The sequence below is a fragment of the Tigriopus californicus genome, chromosome 4 (genome assembly GCF_007210705.1).
Source record: "Tigriopus californicus strain San Diego chromosome 4, Tcal_SD_v2.1, whole genome shotgun sequence".
In the NCBI taxonomy this organism is placed as follows: Eukaryota; Metazoa; Arthropoda; class Copepoda; order Harpacticoida; family Harpacticidae; genus Tigriopus; species Tigriopus californicus.
In genome coordinates, this window is record NC_081443.1 from 1,929,445 (window position 1) to 1,943,333 (window position 13,889).

Below are 13,889 nucleotides of genomic sequence, written 5' to 3' on the forward strand. Positions count from 1 at the left end.
TATTCACATATCAGTATATCTATAATGAGCAATCAATGATCTTGTTTTAATCCACACATTTGACAAAAAAAACCTCAGGCATTGGTTAAAAATAGTTGAGTTGCTTTTGAGTAGAGTTTGAATCTCTACTTATTAGGAATTTTTCATAAAAGACAGGCTTTTTTAAGGCACAAAGAGTAAGACCAAAGTCCAGCCCACTAGATTTGAGTTTTGGACTCTTAAAAGGATTTTTAGCAAGAGGATCCAAAATAGTCAATTAAAAAAGGTGTCATATTTGTTGAGGTGTATCCTTCCGTGATTTTAAAACATTCAAGTGAGTTTAACCCTTCAACTCCTGTTTACTGAACCGGAAAGGCAGCTTCTTAGATTAAAGGACCTTAGTTAGGGCTCCCGTCTTTAGCAAAAGAGGGTACAGTAGTAAAAATCAAAAATGCTTAACCGAGTATCGAAACGTGACCCTGCCTTTTTAGGGTTCGAAGAAAGGGTTGCTTCAAGGGTCGTTCTTGATCTTTGATTGCTATGCTCGACAGTGCCTCTTTTTTGCTCAAGTCGAGAACCCTATCTGAGGTCCTTCAAGCTAAATAGCTGATTCACAAGAGAAGCATACTGACGAAAATGTCGACCTAGGAGCTCCCGGGTTAAAAAGCCATAAGTAGCTCAGAGCTAAAATATGCCTACTTTTGATTTGGGGACCACTCCCAATTTGAGAACAATGTATTCATAACAAGCGCACCAAATTAGTTGGAAGTTGGTCAAGATGTTCCTGAAATTTAGCCACACTCTTTAAACAATAAGAGACATTAGAAAAATTCAGCATCATTAGTTTAGGCTAGAGGGCTAGTCAGAGAAGCGACACTCACGAGATTTCTGAGATTGTTATGGCTCCCTCGCGGCTGCCTGGCGTGTGTGATGGGGATCGGCTTTGAACACATTTAGTTACGTGATTCTCAAAATCAAGTTCCAAATTCAGGGAGCCAGTGAGTTGATGGCTTTGGTTGAAACTGCGTAACGCAAGAGAGGTCGATCAGCCCGACACCCTGCTGCCCAACTACCAGAATGTGTTCAAAGCAAAGCCTCAGCTCAAGTGGCTTGGTTGGAGTGACTTTTCTCTGACAAGCCCTCTAGTTTAGGCCTTAGTTGGCGGGAAAGGCTTTGTGATCACAAAAAGTGGCGCTTCCTTGCTCTAGTGTCCTTGCCTAGGTATACCGGGTGTTCTGATGAAATCTGAACACTGAGCATTTTGAACTTCAGGACATCATATTGACATATAATTTGATCAATAATAATAAATCTTTTATTGCAACTCTCAGTCATGTCAACTTGTAAAATAATAGAATTGCGTATGTAAACAACTTGCACAAGTATGGATAAAGAAATAAAAGAAGAAACTAAAATGACTCAAACAATAAAACATTCAACTATTGATATCCCAGCAGAGATGACTAGAATTGGTTCAGTGCACATGAAAAAAGGGAAGAGGTGAGTTACAGATAGTACAGAGGCAGGTGGGTAGAGGTAAATGATGAAAATCTTGGTTATTGCAGTAGAGTGGATGGGCCAGATTGAACAGATCCTTTGTCAACTCCCATCGCTGATGGCATTTGGTTGGGAGCCAAGCAAAGGTGCGTGACCACCAACACTCCAAAGGGATATTCTCGGGCCAAGGACAATAAGGTGTAAGCGAGTCCTTGACCTGGAAGGACAACTTGTGTCCGGACATCACCTTCGGAAAGGTCAGGTTCCCAACACTGTTGGACACTAACCTTGCCAGCCTGATGGTGAGGGGCTCGGTTTCATATAGAAAATATGTCTATGCATTGTTGGCATATTGGGGCACGCAGAGGTATTGCTTGAGGAACTTGGTGTAGGTGGCATTGGTGGGTTTGAGGGCAGATTGGGTGGAGTTGGGAGGCCAAAGGTGTTGGCCAAAGAGAAAAATTGGGGTGACGTAGATCTGGAAGAGTTGAAGTACTATTTGGAGGGGAAAATTCTTCATGGGAAGTCTATTGCATGTGTATCCGATCCTGGCCCTGGCCTTAGTTATTGTGGATTTGAGGTAATTGGTGGATGATAGTTGGGTGGAAAAAGTGAAACCGACATAGTTAAAACTATTGACGATTTCAATTGGACTATTATTGATGTGGAAGGAAGAGGGAGGAAGACACCTTTATGGAAAACCATGGCCTTTGTCTTGATGTTATTGACTTGAAGGCCGTTCTCTTGGCAATAACCATGGAGTGCATTGATGGCATTTTGCATTTCCATGGCTGAATCAGCCAAGAGAACCAGGTTGTCTGTATATTGTAGATATTGAACTGGAAAACAGTTGATGTAGGGGCCTTGGTGTGTAAGAGCTTCAGGCAGGTCAGATACATAAAGATTAAAAAGAATTGGCAATTGTGGATCCCCTTGCGGATGGCCAACGGAAGTGAAACAATAGGGGGATAGGTCATCACCAGATCGAATGGAGCATCTGAGTCCCACATAGATGTTGGAGAGCAGGACACAGATTGAACGAGGAACTCCCCATAGTTGGAGTTTGAGGAATAATCACGTTCAATCCACCCTATCAAATGCTTTGGAGAAATCCATGAAGCATTTGTACACTCTCCTCTTGTTGCTGATGTTAGAATGCACAATTTCATAGAGGAGAGTAGTTGCCGAGGTGGTAGAGCAGCTTCTCCGGAAACTGAATTGGAACTGGGGAAGGGGATTCCTATCCTTGGCCAATCCAGAGAAGCGAGCAGCTAGTAGGGTGGACATCATCTTCAAGAAAGGGTTTTCCAGGGCAATGGTCCAATGATTGTCTGGAATGTCCTTGGGCCCTTTCTTATGGATGAAAATGATAGCTGACTCCTTCCACTCTGGTGGGAAGAAAGAAGAATGGAGGGCAAGGCTGAATAGATTTTGATGAGTGGCAGGGCTTGGGTCCTGAGAAGTGACAGTTTAAAAGCCAAGATCCGAGACGTTGATGGGACTTTGCTCTTTATCTTTTGAAGGCCACGTCCATCTCGGGTTCCATGAAGGGCTGCAAAAGTGGGTGGTGTTCTTCTGGGCAGCCCTGGACCTCCTCCACTACTGTTTCTGATGCTGATGAAAACAGTGCTTGGCAGTGGAGGAGGAATTTACTCACGGGAATCTCTGAGTTGGTGGCAGGCTTTATGGCATGTTTGTACAAGCCTACAAGCCCGCCATCCAGGGAGAGGCCAATGAGAGAGCAGGTTCTCCACTTCCAACCTTGGTGGGCTGACTCAGTGCTCCTCAGAGACTTGTGGTATGCAATTCTTGATATCGCATACTGCTCCCAAGTCTCTGGTGTTTGCCTTGATTTGGCACTTCACAACTTTTGGAGCATTTGACCCCTCAGTTCTTGATGGTCAGGACACTGATGGTGAAGCCTTTGGGCATCCATAGCTATGTGATGAGGAGAGGATGAGAGAAGGGTGGGCTCAAAGCGATTGGTAATATAGAGCTCCAACCCACCATTGGGCCAACCACACCCAACAGGCTTCCTGGCATGAACTACAAAATTCTGTTTGCCAGGATAGCAACTATCGTGTTTCTCTTTGGTGACCCACGTCTTGGATAAGAAGGCGAAGGCATGTCCTTGGATCTTGTTGAGACACTGTCCTGCTCCAGCCACTTGCAGCATGTTTGCCCTTCCATGACAGTTGAGGAACCAGGCCGACACTGGTTGATTCCCTCCTCTCTGCTTGTTGATCCGCTGTTCCCGCTAATGCTAATTCCTCACAATAACGAGTTGTCCAATCCGACCTAGAAAAGAGAGATCACAATGGCCTTTGAGTGGGGACAGGGGAATGGATGATTGGGACGAGGAAGAGGGTTGGAGGGCTAAAAGCTCACGTCTTGAAAAAGACGTGGGCTGGAGAATATGGGAAGAGGAAGCATGAGAAGGAGGGGTGCACTGAACCAGGTTTATCACATGTTCATTCATGGCCACTTTTCGTGGGCGTGGCCCCACCCACTGGTATCACAGAGTCAGAAGCAAAATATCAGAATCAAAACCATTAAAATCCATATACCTGTCGGAGGGGTAAAAAAGCACGTCCGCCATTCGAGGCGTCAGCTGACTGGTCAAAAGTTATGAGTGAATTTGTGAATGTTCAGATTTTTTCGGAACACCCGGTATTCCCTGAACACGGTTCTGAAATCCATTAATTTAGAAAAACGGACGAGGAGAGGAAAGTGATTTCTGGCATTGAATACAACAAGACCGGGGTTATTAGAAGATGGCACGAGGGAATTGTTTCACTGTTCATTTTTTGGTTTTATTCATGTTTGAAAATTTACTATTTTCTATTGCAAGACAAACTTCCCCAAGCTGTTGCAAATCAGCTTATCATTCAGACCTACCATTTGCAGCTTCATAGACATTTGAACTGATGTACATTTAAAATGGCAAACTAGTTGACTGTTGTTTCTCGATCTCCAAGATCGCCGAGTTTTGCCGCTTTGGGTACATTAAGGTCAAAAACGAGCTTTCACATTTTTGACTAAGCCAGAAATATTGTAAAGAATAAATCATTTTCAACCCGTGGTGATCAAAATATTATAGATTAAACTTATATTTCCAGGCAATATGCCTATCAAATAACTAGTACCAACTAATTTCATTTGCCATTTTAAATGTATATCTGTTCAAATGTTCATGAAGCTGCAAATGGTAGGTCTGAATAATAAACTGATTTGCAACAGCTTGGGGAAGTTTGCCTTGCAATACGTAGAAAATAGTAAATTTTCAAACTTGAATAAGACCAAAAATGAACAGTGAAACAATTCCCAAGTACAATCTTCTACTAGCCCCGGTCTTACTGTATTCAATGCTTTTCATTTAGGTCCCCTCGTCCTTTTTTCTAAATTAATGGATTTTACGGTTGTGCAAAATGTTAATTGATATTGATTGCTTAAATTTCTTCATCATAAAGATTCAATTGGAGCTATTATGTACTAAGATATTTCTAATTCGAGGCATGAGTCACTAAAATATTGAATTAGAAGTGCACTGCAAATATTATCATGTACTCTCTCTGCCCTTAAAACTGGATTTGGCAACAATCTTTATAGTTTTATTTGTGTTCCCATTGATATGCCTGCATCACCTCTTATGTTGATGACCAGTTTGTGTTAGGAATGGTCAATATTCCAGCAGTCTTATAAAGCTACTATATTAAATGTGCTCTGGGGTTTCAGAGCGGAGAGTATTATGACCTTGAACGGAATGAAATCCCGCTCCATGAACTCCGATTCCATACCATTAAACACTCTGCACGAGATAATGAAGATAAGAATATACTAGTTTAGTCCAAGAAGGATTTAGAGGTGATCTAATATTATGGAAAGTTTGATAAGCATATCCAGTCGAAAAAAGGCAAAGCTCTCCAAGAGTGTCGCAGGACAAATACGGCAGAGAGTAGCACGAAGTCAATTTGTACAGCGACGTCTTTGGGCTCGACTTAGCTCATCAGGTTGTCCAAAGGTCTATCAAATCTAAATAGTTTTGCTTAGAACAATGCAGGAATTATTTACATCTCGTTCAGGGAAAGACTAGAAAGGTTGATACTGAACGTTCAAAAGTATTAATGAACACTATTGATTTGCCAGGTTTTAGTGTCAATTGAAAGGCCCGTAGTGGCTTAGCATGAGTTTTGAGACCACTTTTAAGTCCTCGGAAATCCAGGTTAGTTCGAGCAACGAAGTCCTCGTCTCCTCTTTCTTGGGCTCCTCATTATTTAATCTACTATTATGTATCATATATGAGCTAATATATAAGCTTTAGTATCTTATTAAAATATTAGTGATTCATGCGACTCGTGCTGAATCCATCTTTTCTAATGGTTCGCTTACGCAAGATGAAAGACAGGTTTAAGGCGATTCAGGCGGAAATACATTTAAGCGGGCGGAGAGCCTATTTTTTACCTGAATTTCTATAGCATTCGAAATAGAAATAAACCACCAAGGAACAGTTGAGATTTAACACCCATTTTATTCAAATATCCGAAAATGTGAATGCTAACTCTACTGATAGAGTAACCAATTTGGTTTGTACATAAATGGGATTTCCACATGATTTTTTTTTGGATTCCCTAGTAGATTTCTTTGTCTCAAAGAATCCACTAGTCTAGATCTTCGAAGGTAGTCAAGTTGTTCCAGTCAGGTCCAATTCGTTCATTGTCAATTCGTTGCCATTCAAAGTCAAGTTTTTGTAGACCTAAGCATATCCATTTTAACCGAGAAATCCGGTGGCATAAGGATAGCCAGTGGTGTAAGCCACGGGGCTGGCATAGGCGGAAGCGTAGTTAGCACTATAAGCAGGAGCGCTATAAGGAGTATAAGCGGCATAAGCAGAAGCGGTGTAAGGGACATAAGAGCCATAAGCATAAGCAGCCTCGGGCTCGGCCTCAGCCTCACGCTTGGCAACATGGAGGGATCCAGCGGTCTGAGCCACATATTGGCCCTTGGCGGCATAACCTTGAGGGGCTACGGCGTCGTTGGCGTAGGTCTTAAGTCCAGCTCCATAGAAGGGGGTGTTATAAGCAACGGCGGGGACGCCGGCGTATCCGTTATAAGCGGACACACCATAAGGGGTGTAGGCAGCGACGGGAGCTCCAGCGGCATAACCGTAATAAGGATATTGAGCATCAGCCTCAGCCTCGGCCTCGGCCTCACGCTTGTAGACGATATGTTCAACCTTTCCGTTCTTGGCAACATACTTGGGACCCTGGACCACAGGCACTACAGCGGCATGGTGGACGGGAGCGGCATAGGCCGAGTAATGGGCGGGTTGGAAAGCGGACACCAAAGGAGAGCCATAAGCTCCGGCATAGTAGCCAAATTGAGCCTCGGCTTTAGCAGCAGCCACAGCGAAAAGCTGGAATATCAAGACAGAACAATCAGAATCATCGCCCCGAAATATAGAAAAAGAGATTAAGATATTTCTCTTGCTCAAGATAATACTTACAATGACGAATGCCTTCATTTTGGGAAGTAGTTGTTTCCTTGAGGATCTAGTGATGGGAATACTTGAAATTTGCCGGTCCATGGGCTTTTATACCCAGTTGGGTGTTTTCCTTTCGGAAAAATCATCCACCGGGCTGGCTGAATCTTTCGAACCACGGCGGACTATTATCATCGGCTAGCATAGCAGGAACACCCTTTGCGTCTTTCCAACTTCAGCGGAGTGCCTGTTGCCGTTTCGTCTATGGGCTTTGTCGGAGAGCCCACTCTACACGAGATGGGAAACTGCGATGCAGTTTACACTAGATGAACCCATGACAACCGACTCGTAGTTAAGATTAACCTAGAATGAGGTTCTCCTATATGATGCCAGAAAACGTGTTTTACTTTTTCGTTCAATAATAGAATCGTAGGAAATGGACTATAAACTCGAACAGACACATTGGTCAAAGAGGGATTGAGCGATTGTTATTTCATAACATTTTTCATGTACACTTTCTTCATTCAACTTTTTCTTGAAAGTTCTCCTCTCGCTCCCGTTAAGTGCCGCCAAGCTCACCTGGATTAGGCCTATCTAGGCAACGCCAGTGACCGTTTGAAAAAATGTGTTGTTGCTGGGGCGAGAAAAAACCATCGGAGTCAATTTTGGTTGGAAACGCTGGTGCCTTTTTTAGGGAAAAAAACATGAAAGGCTTGAGTAATAGGCCAGTATAATTCCATTGATAGATAGTTTTACCCGTGTAATCAATCTTACTGCAGTTATTAAATGTTAAGGGATGCTGTCGTGCTTTATTTGTTGTCATGTTGATGATTTGATTTCAAACACGAAACAACCCACAGCATTTGATTCATTTTGCTTCGATATGCAATAATTTCGATCCATCCATTACATTGAAGCAATAAAAAGTCAAATCTAACAATCCACACTGTTTTAAAAGACACTCTCCTGGTATTAGCTTTTCCAACACATTTTCTCCCTCTTCCAATTAAAAAAACCCAAACTCAAGCGTTCTCCAAAGTTTGGACAAAGAAGAGCGAGCGTTGGACATGTCATGTTCACGACCAGCCTGAGATACACTCGTCAGGTTACGGTTTGGAAGATTGAACGACCAAGCCCCTCTGGTGTACGAACAGTACGTGAACCTACTAAACCGAAGTCTCTGGAAGGTTACGTAACCAACGGATTCGAAAGTTTGGAGAGCGTTAGATTTGACAGAGTTTGGGTAGAAACGTATCCATGGTCTCTATTTTCGTCGCCTTTTTTCTTCTTCGAAGTGGAGATGGAGACAAAGAAATCGTTTGGAGTCGTGGAAAGTTGCCCACTTGCGGAATGTTTTCTTCAATATTTCAGCGTATCTTAGCCTTCACATTTGAGCGCAACCCATTACATGGGTTGCTAGATTGGACTCGTCCTCTTGAATGCGGCAAGATGCTGCATGCTAAAAGAGAATTTGTTGCGCATTACTTGGCAAGGAAAATGAGACGACACCCGTCTGAATCTACGAGAGTAAATTTTGAACACTTGATCGGCTTATGATTATGGTTGGGCCACATTATAAAACCAGCCAGCTTCAACTGATGCTCGTCTGAGCGGTTTTGAACACTTTTCTGTCGGCCTCAAGTAATTTACAGAAACCAGTTGTTATTTGAGTACAATTGGGAGGCCTATACCAATGGAATCTATGGATATACGGTTGATCATGAATTTCAGTGAATTAGAAAGATGAGGTTTCTTAAGTTTAAAGTCATTGCTCTTGTCCTGAGCAAAATAAATGCCAAACGTGTTCGTACAATTGGGGGAAAATGAAGAGGTATAATGAGGTAAAGCTGGTTCATTTGCCAGAAATCAAGTACAATTGGTTTGTTAAGCAAAAGCTGGCCTCTATGCCAATGTGCTTCAGCTAAAACGCACATTCATTTAATGTCGTACCATGTTGATATATTGGAAAATAATCATGGATTTTGCGATTGGCGTCCTGATCAACGACAAGCGCACTTAACATTCGCTACTTACCAATGTGCAACCAAAAGACAACTTGTCAGAATAACGGATGTCGTCAAATACGAAACACTTAAAAAACGAACTAACCCTTTGAATCCAAAATATTGACTGCATATTTCTTATCTTATTTCATGAGACCATAATCCCATTCAACAGTATTTTTTCAATTCATGCACACTTACTGCCATAGTGATGCCACGCGAGATATTCAAACCAAACATGATGTTTCAACTGGTTAAGCAGTTACTGCATTTATTGTTTTTGTTTTGAAAAGTTTTGTTTGCGTAAGATTTGTTTTCATTGAGCACCAGAGTCAGAAATGTTCTTAGTAGTAAGCGGATGAACGACGAGAGAGACCATAAGAGCCACGATAAAAGCCAGGATAAGCGTTGCCATAAGGAGAAGGAAAACGACCGCTTCGGTATCCGTATTGGGGCTCAGCCTCGGCCTCGGCATCGGCCTCACGCTTGAAGACACGGTATCCGTTGTATCCGGTGTAACCGGCAACAGGGCGGGCGGCATAAGCTCCGTAGTAGGCGGGTTGGTAGGCAGCATAAGTGAAGACGGGAGCGGCATGACCAGCATAAGCACCGTGCAGATAAGCGGGATCGGCCTCAGCCTCGGCCTCGGGCTCGGCTTCAGCTTCGCGCTTGAAGACTCGGTTCACATAAGGATAAGCGGCATTGTAATAAGCGGGCTTGGCAACACCATAGGGAGCCACACCATAAGCGGTATTGTAGCCGTAGGTGGTAGCGTAGGGAGAGGCGTATCCATAGTTGTAAAGGTAGGCGGGATCGGCCTTGGCATCGCTATCGGGTGCGGCGGCAGCCATGGCCGCAATAGCGCTCTGAAAAAAGCCCAGTCAAAGTTGAGATAAGGCTTTTCTATTAGTTTGGACAAGTGCTTTTTTTACTTACGAGGATGAAGAACTTCATGGTAAATTTAGGGAGGTGATGCCTTCAAGTGAGACCAGACAGCGATCAAATGAGAATGCTTTTCCCAACAAATTGCAACTCTATTTATACTCAACAACAACACAAACACGCCAAGCTTTCAACTAACAAATCAACCAACCAAGCCAGGCATATTGCTAGACGCACCCATTTTGGCAAAATGCTGCGAGAGATTCATAACTCTCTGTATCATCTTAACCCTCTCTCGCTTAGCTAGACTCGAATGCGTCGCGTTATTGGTTGAAAAACAAAAACTTCGCAAATACCTCGACATAGTCAAATTTGAAGTGATACCTTTCAAAGGCAGGCCTGAAAAGATCATCCTGAGAGAAAAAAACTTCAACATTAGCGCTTGTTCCATTGAACTTAAATATTCATCTAAGTTTCTATAAGTGAACTCGAAACTTATGTAAAGGCTTCGGTATACGTGTTTTATTTTAGTACAGAGACTTGTACCACCGTCTGATGAGTAGACACCGAACAGCACATCATAAAGAATGCCATCAGTTAAAATAATAAATCAAGAAAAAGAATAATACACGCCAAATGCCTCCATTTAACAAGCAAAAAAATGAGCGTTCAAGAGTAACTAAACGTGTTTTTAAGCCCTCGGCGAAGAAACGTACGATGCTAGCCAAGCAAATTGTGATCACATCTTCCAGTGCTTATTGATCTAGCACGTTTTTGCTTGTTCTTATGAGAGAGGGCGGTTCACGGGGCTAGATAGTCAACGATAGGTTCTCTCAAAAGTGTCCCTTAACCAGAGTTGACGGTAGGGGATGAAAGGTGTGTTCTAACAAAACTGCAAAATTCGCTTATAAAAGAGGCCAAGGATCGTCTGGAATGCCATTCATAGTTTGCAGTTCTAGCTCATTAGAAGGCAACTATTTACCTCCTCATCATGAAGTTTCCTTCAATTTTTGTGCTGGTAAGTCCAAGTCTTTTTGAGTAAGTGTGAGTTCCATATACCTATGTTATTCATTTTTTAGATGGTTGTCGTTGTCACCAAAGGAGAACCTGAAGCTGAGGCTGGCCAGAACATGATTGCTCGTCCTGGCTTCCCTGCTTTGGCTTACGGTCGACCCAGATACACACCCTACTATCCTCGTCAATATTACTTTTCTTACCCACGATTTACCAAACGTGAGGCTGAGGCTGAACCTGAGGCTCAACCCGAGGCTGGCCAGAACATGATTGCTCGTCCTGCCTTCCCTGCTTTGGCTTACGGTCGACCCAGATACACACCCTACTATCCTCGTCAATACTACTTTTCTTACCCACGATTTACCAAACGTGAGGCTGAGGCTGAACCTGAGGCTCAACCCGAGGCTGGCCGGAACATGATTGCTCGTCCTGCCTTCCCTGCTTTGGCTTACGGTCGACCCAGATACACACCCTACTATCCTCGTCAATACTACTTTTCTTACCCACGATTTACCAAACGTGAGGCTGAGGCTGAACCTGAGGCTGAACCCGAGGCTGGCCAGAACATGATTTCTCCTCCTGCCTTCCCTGCTTTGGGCTACGGTCGACCCAGATACACACCCTACTATCCTCGTCAATACTACTTTTCTTACCCACGATTTGCCAAACGTGAAGCTGAGGCTGAGGCTGAACCCGAAACTGAGGCTGGCAATTGGTATTGAAGCATTGCACGTCCTGGCTTTTCTGCTTTGGCTTATGATCGTCCCAAATAAACCGGCTACTATTCTCGATTATACTTGTACCAATCTTATTAAAGGAGGCCAGGCAGAAATACATTTGAGGAGGGATTGTTTTTTGGACTCCCCCTTCCTTTTTGGAGGTATTTGGATGCAGCAATATGAACTACAAATCCTATCCCACCCAAAAATAGAATAAAGCAACCTCAATGTATACTTGAATACATCAGATAGGGCCAGAGTTGTGCCCTCCTAATGCCCGCACAAAAACAGCACGCAGGATAAATGAAGAAGCCGCTTAAGCTTTCTTCCAATTGGTCTTGATCTATTTTACGATGATTAGGTGTTCAAAATTCAAGCTAGGTGGAACAATTGGTGTCGAAAGTTACTCTCTCAAAGATGTCATCGCAAATAATTTGGGGAGGCCGGATTTGAGTCCAAGGGCACTTGAATCTTTCACAGGGTTGGCCATTAAAATCTGCAGCCATATTGAAGCTCCATGACTCGTGATTGATTCGTCAAGGGTGATAATGGAACTTCTAAGGAAGTAAGCTATACTCCTTGTGAGTTTAGGTACCAAAAGTGGCGGCTTCATCTCAATTCTTCTTCACAGAACCATTAGAAGAATATCCAGTTTCAATTTGAAGTCGTATTGTATTGTATTGCATACAATTTTCCACTCAGACACGCATAAAATATCGTGGTGATGCATTACAGAAGGTGTATATGAGTATTGGATGATTTACCTGTTTGTTGACAGATCAGGCTACCTAAAATAGGAAATGTTAAAAACTTTGATCTTACATACATGCTTAAAACGAAGTTTGTCTCCCTTCAGACGGATCACAATGCATGTCAGGAATGAGAGATTGTTAAAGACAATTTTTGACCACCTCATAGAAAATGGTGGCAAAAAATGGCAGAAAATCATGCAAAAAAAAGGTGGTGGAAAATGGCAAAATAGAAACCTTTGAACACACCTAAATTCACGTTTTTATTTTACTTGCATACTTTTTTATTTCTTTTTACGTCTGATTATAGCTTTGGCATGCTGGGAAGGAGATTTTGCATTGTCGCAAGATATTGATTAAAAACTAACACTCAAGTCTGATGGGTTTGAATTTTGCCACAACGATCAATCATGAGCAGGGCTCACATAGTGCTAATCTATTGCTAGTCAAAATGACTTTTGATGGTAATTGAATTGTACGTCTGACAGGTTTAAATATTATTCAGATGTAACTGACTAGATGTGCATTTGCTTTGTTCGCACTGGCGGCCATTTTGGACCACATTTCACCATTTTTGGCCATTTTGACCACCTTTCACCATTTTTGGCCTTTTTCTGCCATGACATTGTAGAAAATGGCACAAATTCCTTCAAAGGTGATTTTTGCCATTGCTGATGCATATGGAGGAAACTTACTTCTTATTACTCTGAGAACCTCATAGGTGTTTTTGCCCAACCACTTGAGATATTGACTGTTCAAGACTTGATCTTGGCCAAAGTTTTTCTTGTAGAAAAAGAGCCAAATCATGATTGCTTGAACTGGGTTCTTGAGCTTGTTCAATAATTTCGAGCACTTCCTCAGAAGGGCCCTTGTCCTTCATTTTTGAACTAACATTTGCCCTTTTCCCACAGCCTTTTCTCATCTGGTATAAATGATACCTAGAGTTGTCTTGAACTTTCTAATCTACAAATCCTGGTTCAAACCCTGGCTAGCCGAGTCGAAGTTTCTTTGCAATTTATGATTAATACATAATTTGCTCCCTTTACCACTTAAATGGGCAAACCTGCGGTTATTCCCAAGAGTGAGGTAATAATTGATATTGCACGTTGGTTAAGAAGATAAAGCTGGAGTATCCCTAAGTTGAGACACCAATCATCACTTGGCAGTCCAAATAAGAGAGCTGCCATCTTACTCCAAACAAACAAATGAACAAATCTTCTTGAACAGCAAGCTGAACGGTCAACAAGGAGTCCTTAAATTTCCAAGAAATGGCCCTGACAGACATTCTTGGATCATAATCAACCAAATTGGCAAAATCATTGTTTTTTACATCTCTTATAGACTTTTCGTTGCCCACAGTCCCATAGTTGTAATTCAAATCAACCCAGAGCTTTCCCGATTATCCTGGGTGGTCTCTTGTGTCTCCCTTATAATTCATTTTCTTTTCTCTTTAAACTCAACAAGCCCAAATACATACATACAAAATCAAATTCCAAAAATATCAAAGTTTTCCTTTTCAGCATGACTTCAAATTAAGACTGTATGTTCTTCTAATGATTTAGTGAAG

General features: G+C 42.4%; 3 protein-coding genes across 3 annotated transcripts; 1 reads left to right on the forward strand and 2 right to left on the reverse strand.

Moving 5' to 3' along the window:
• Positions 1-5,984: 5,984 nt before the first annotated feature.
• Positions 5,985-7,351, reverse strand: LOC131879093 (uncharacterized). Its single transcript, XM_059225300.1, has 2 exons — positions 6,980-7,351; positions 5,985-6,889 (listed from the first exon to the last, which is right to left on the reverse strand). The coding sequence occupies exons 1-2, from the start codon at positions 7,058-7,060 to the stop codon at positions 6,245-6,247; spliced, it is 726 nt and encodes a 241-aa protein (XP_059081283.1). The 5' UTR covers positions 7,061-7,351; the 3' UTR covers positions 5,985-6,244.
• A 1,886-nt stretch (positions 7,352-9,237) lies between these two features.
• LOC131879279 (uncharacterized) lies at positions 9,238-10,054 on the reverse strand. The gene is made up of 2 exons (XM_059225552.1): positions 9,895-10,054; positions 9,238-9,824 (listed from the first exon to the last, which is right to left on the reverse strand). Exons 1-2 carry the CDS (start codon positions 9,910-9,912, stop codon positions 9,303-9,305), a joined length of 540 nt encoding a protein of 179 aa, XP_059081535.1. The 5' UTR covers positions 9,913-10,054; the 3' UTR covers positions 9,238-9,302.
• Positions 10,055-10,582: 528 nt separating this feature from the next.
• LOC131879375 (adhesive plaque matrix protein-like) lies at positions 10,583-11,835 on the forward strand. The gene is made up of 2 exons (XM_059225675.1): positions 10,583-10,858; positions 10,920-11,835. The coding sequence occupies exons 1-2, from the start codon at positions 10,832-10,834 to the stop codon at positions 11,574-11,576; spliced, it is 684 nt and encodes a 227-aa protein (XP_059081658.1). The 5' UTR covers positions 10,583-10,831; the 3' UTR covers positions 11,577-11,835.
• The last annotated feature ends 2,054 nt before the right edge of the window (positions 11,836-13,889 follow it).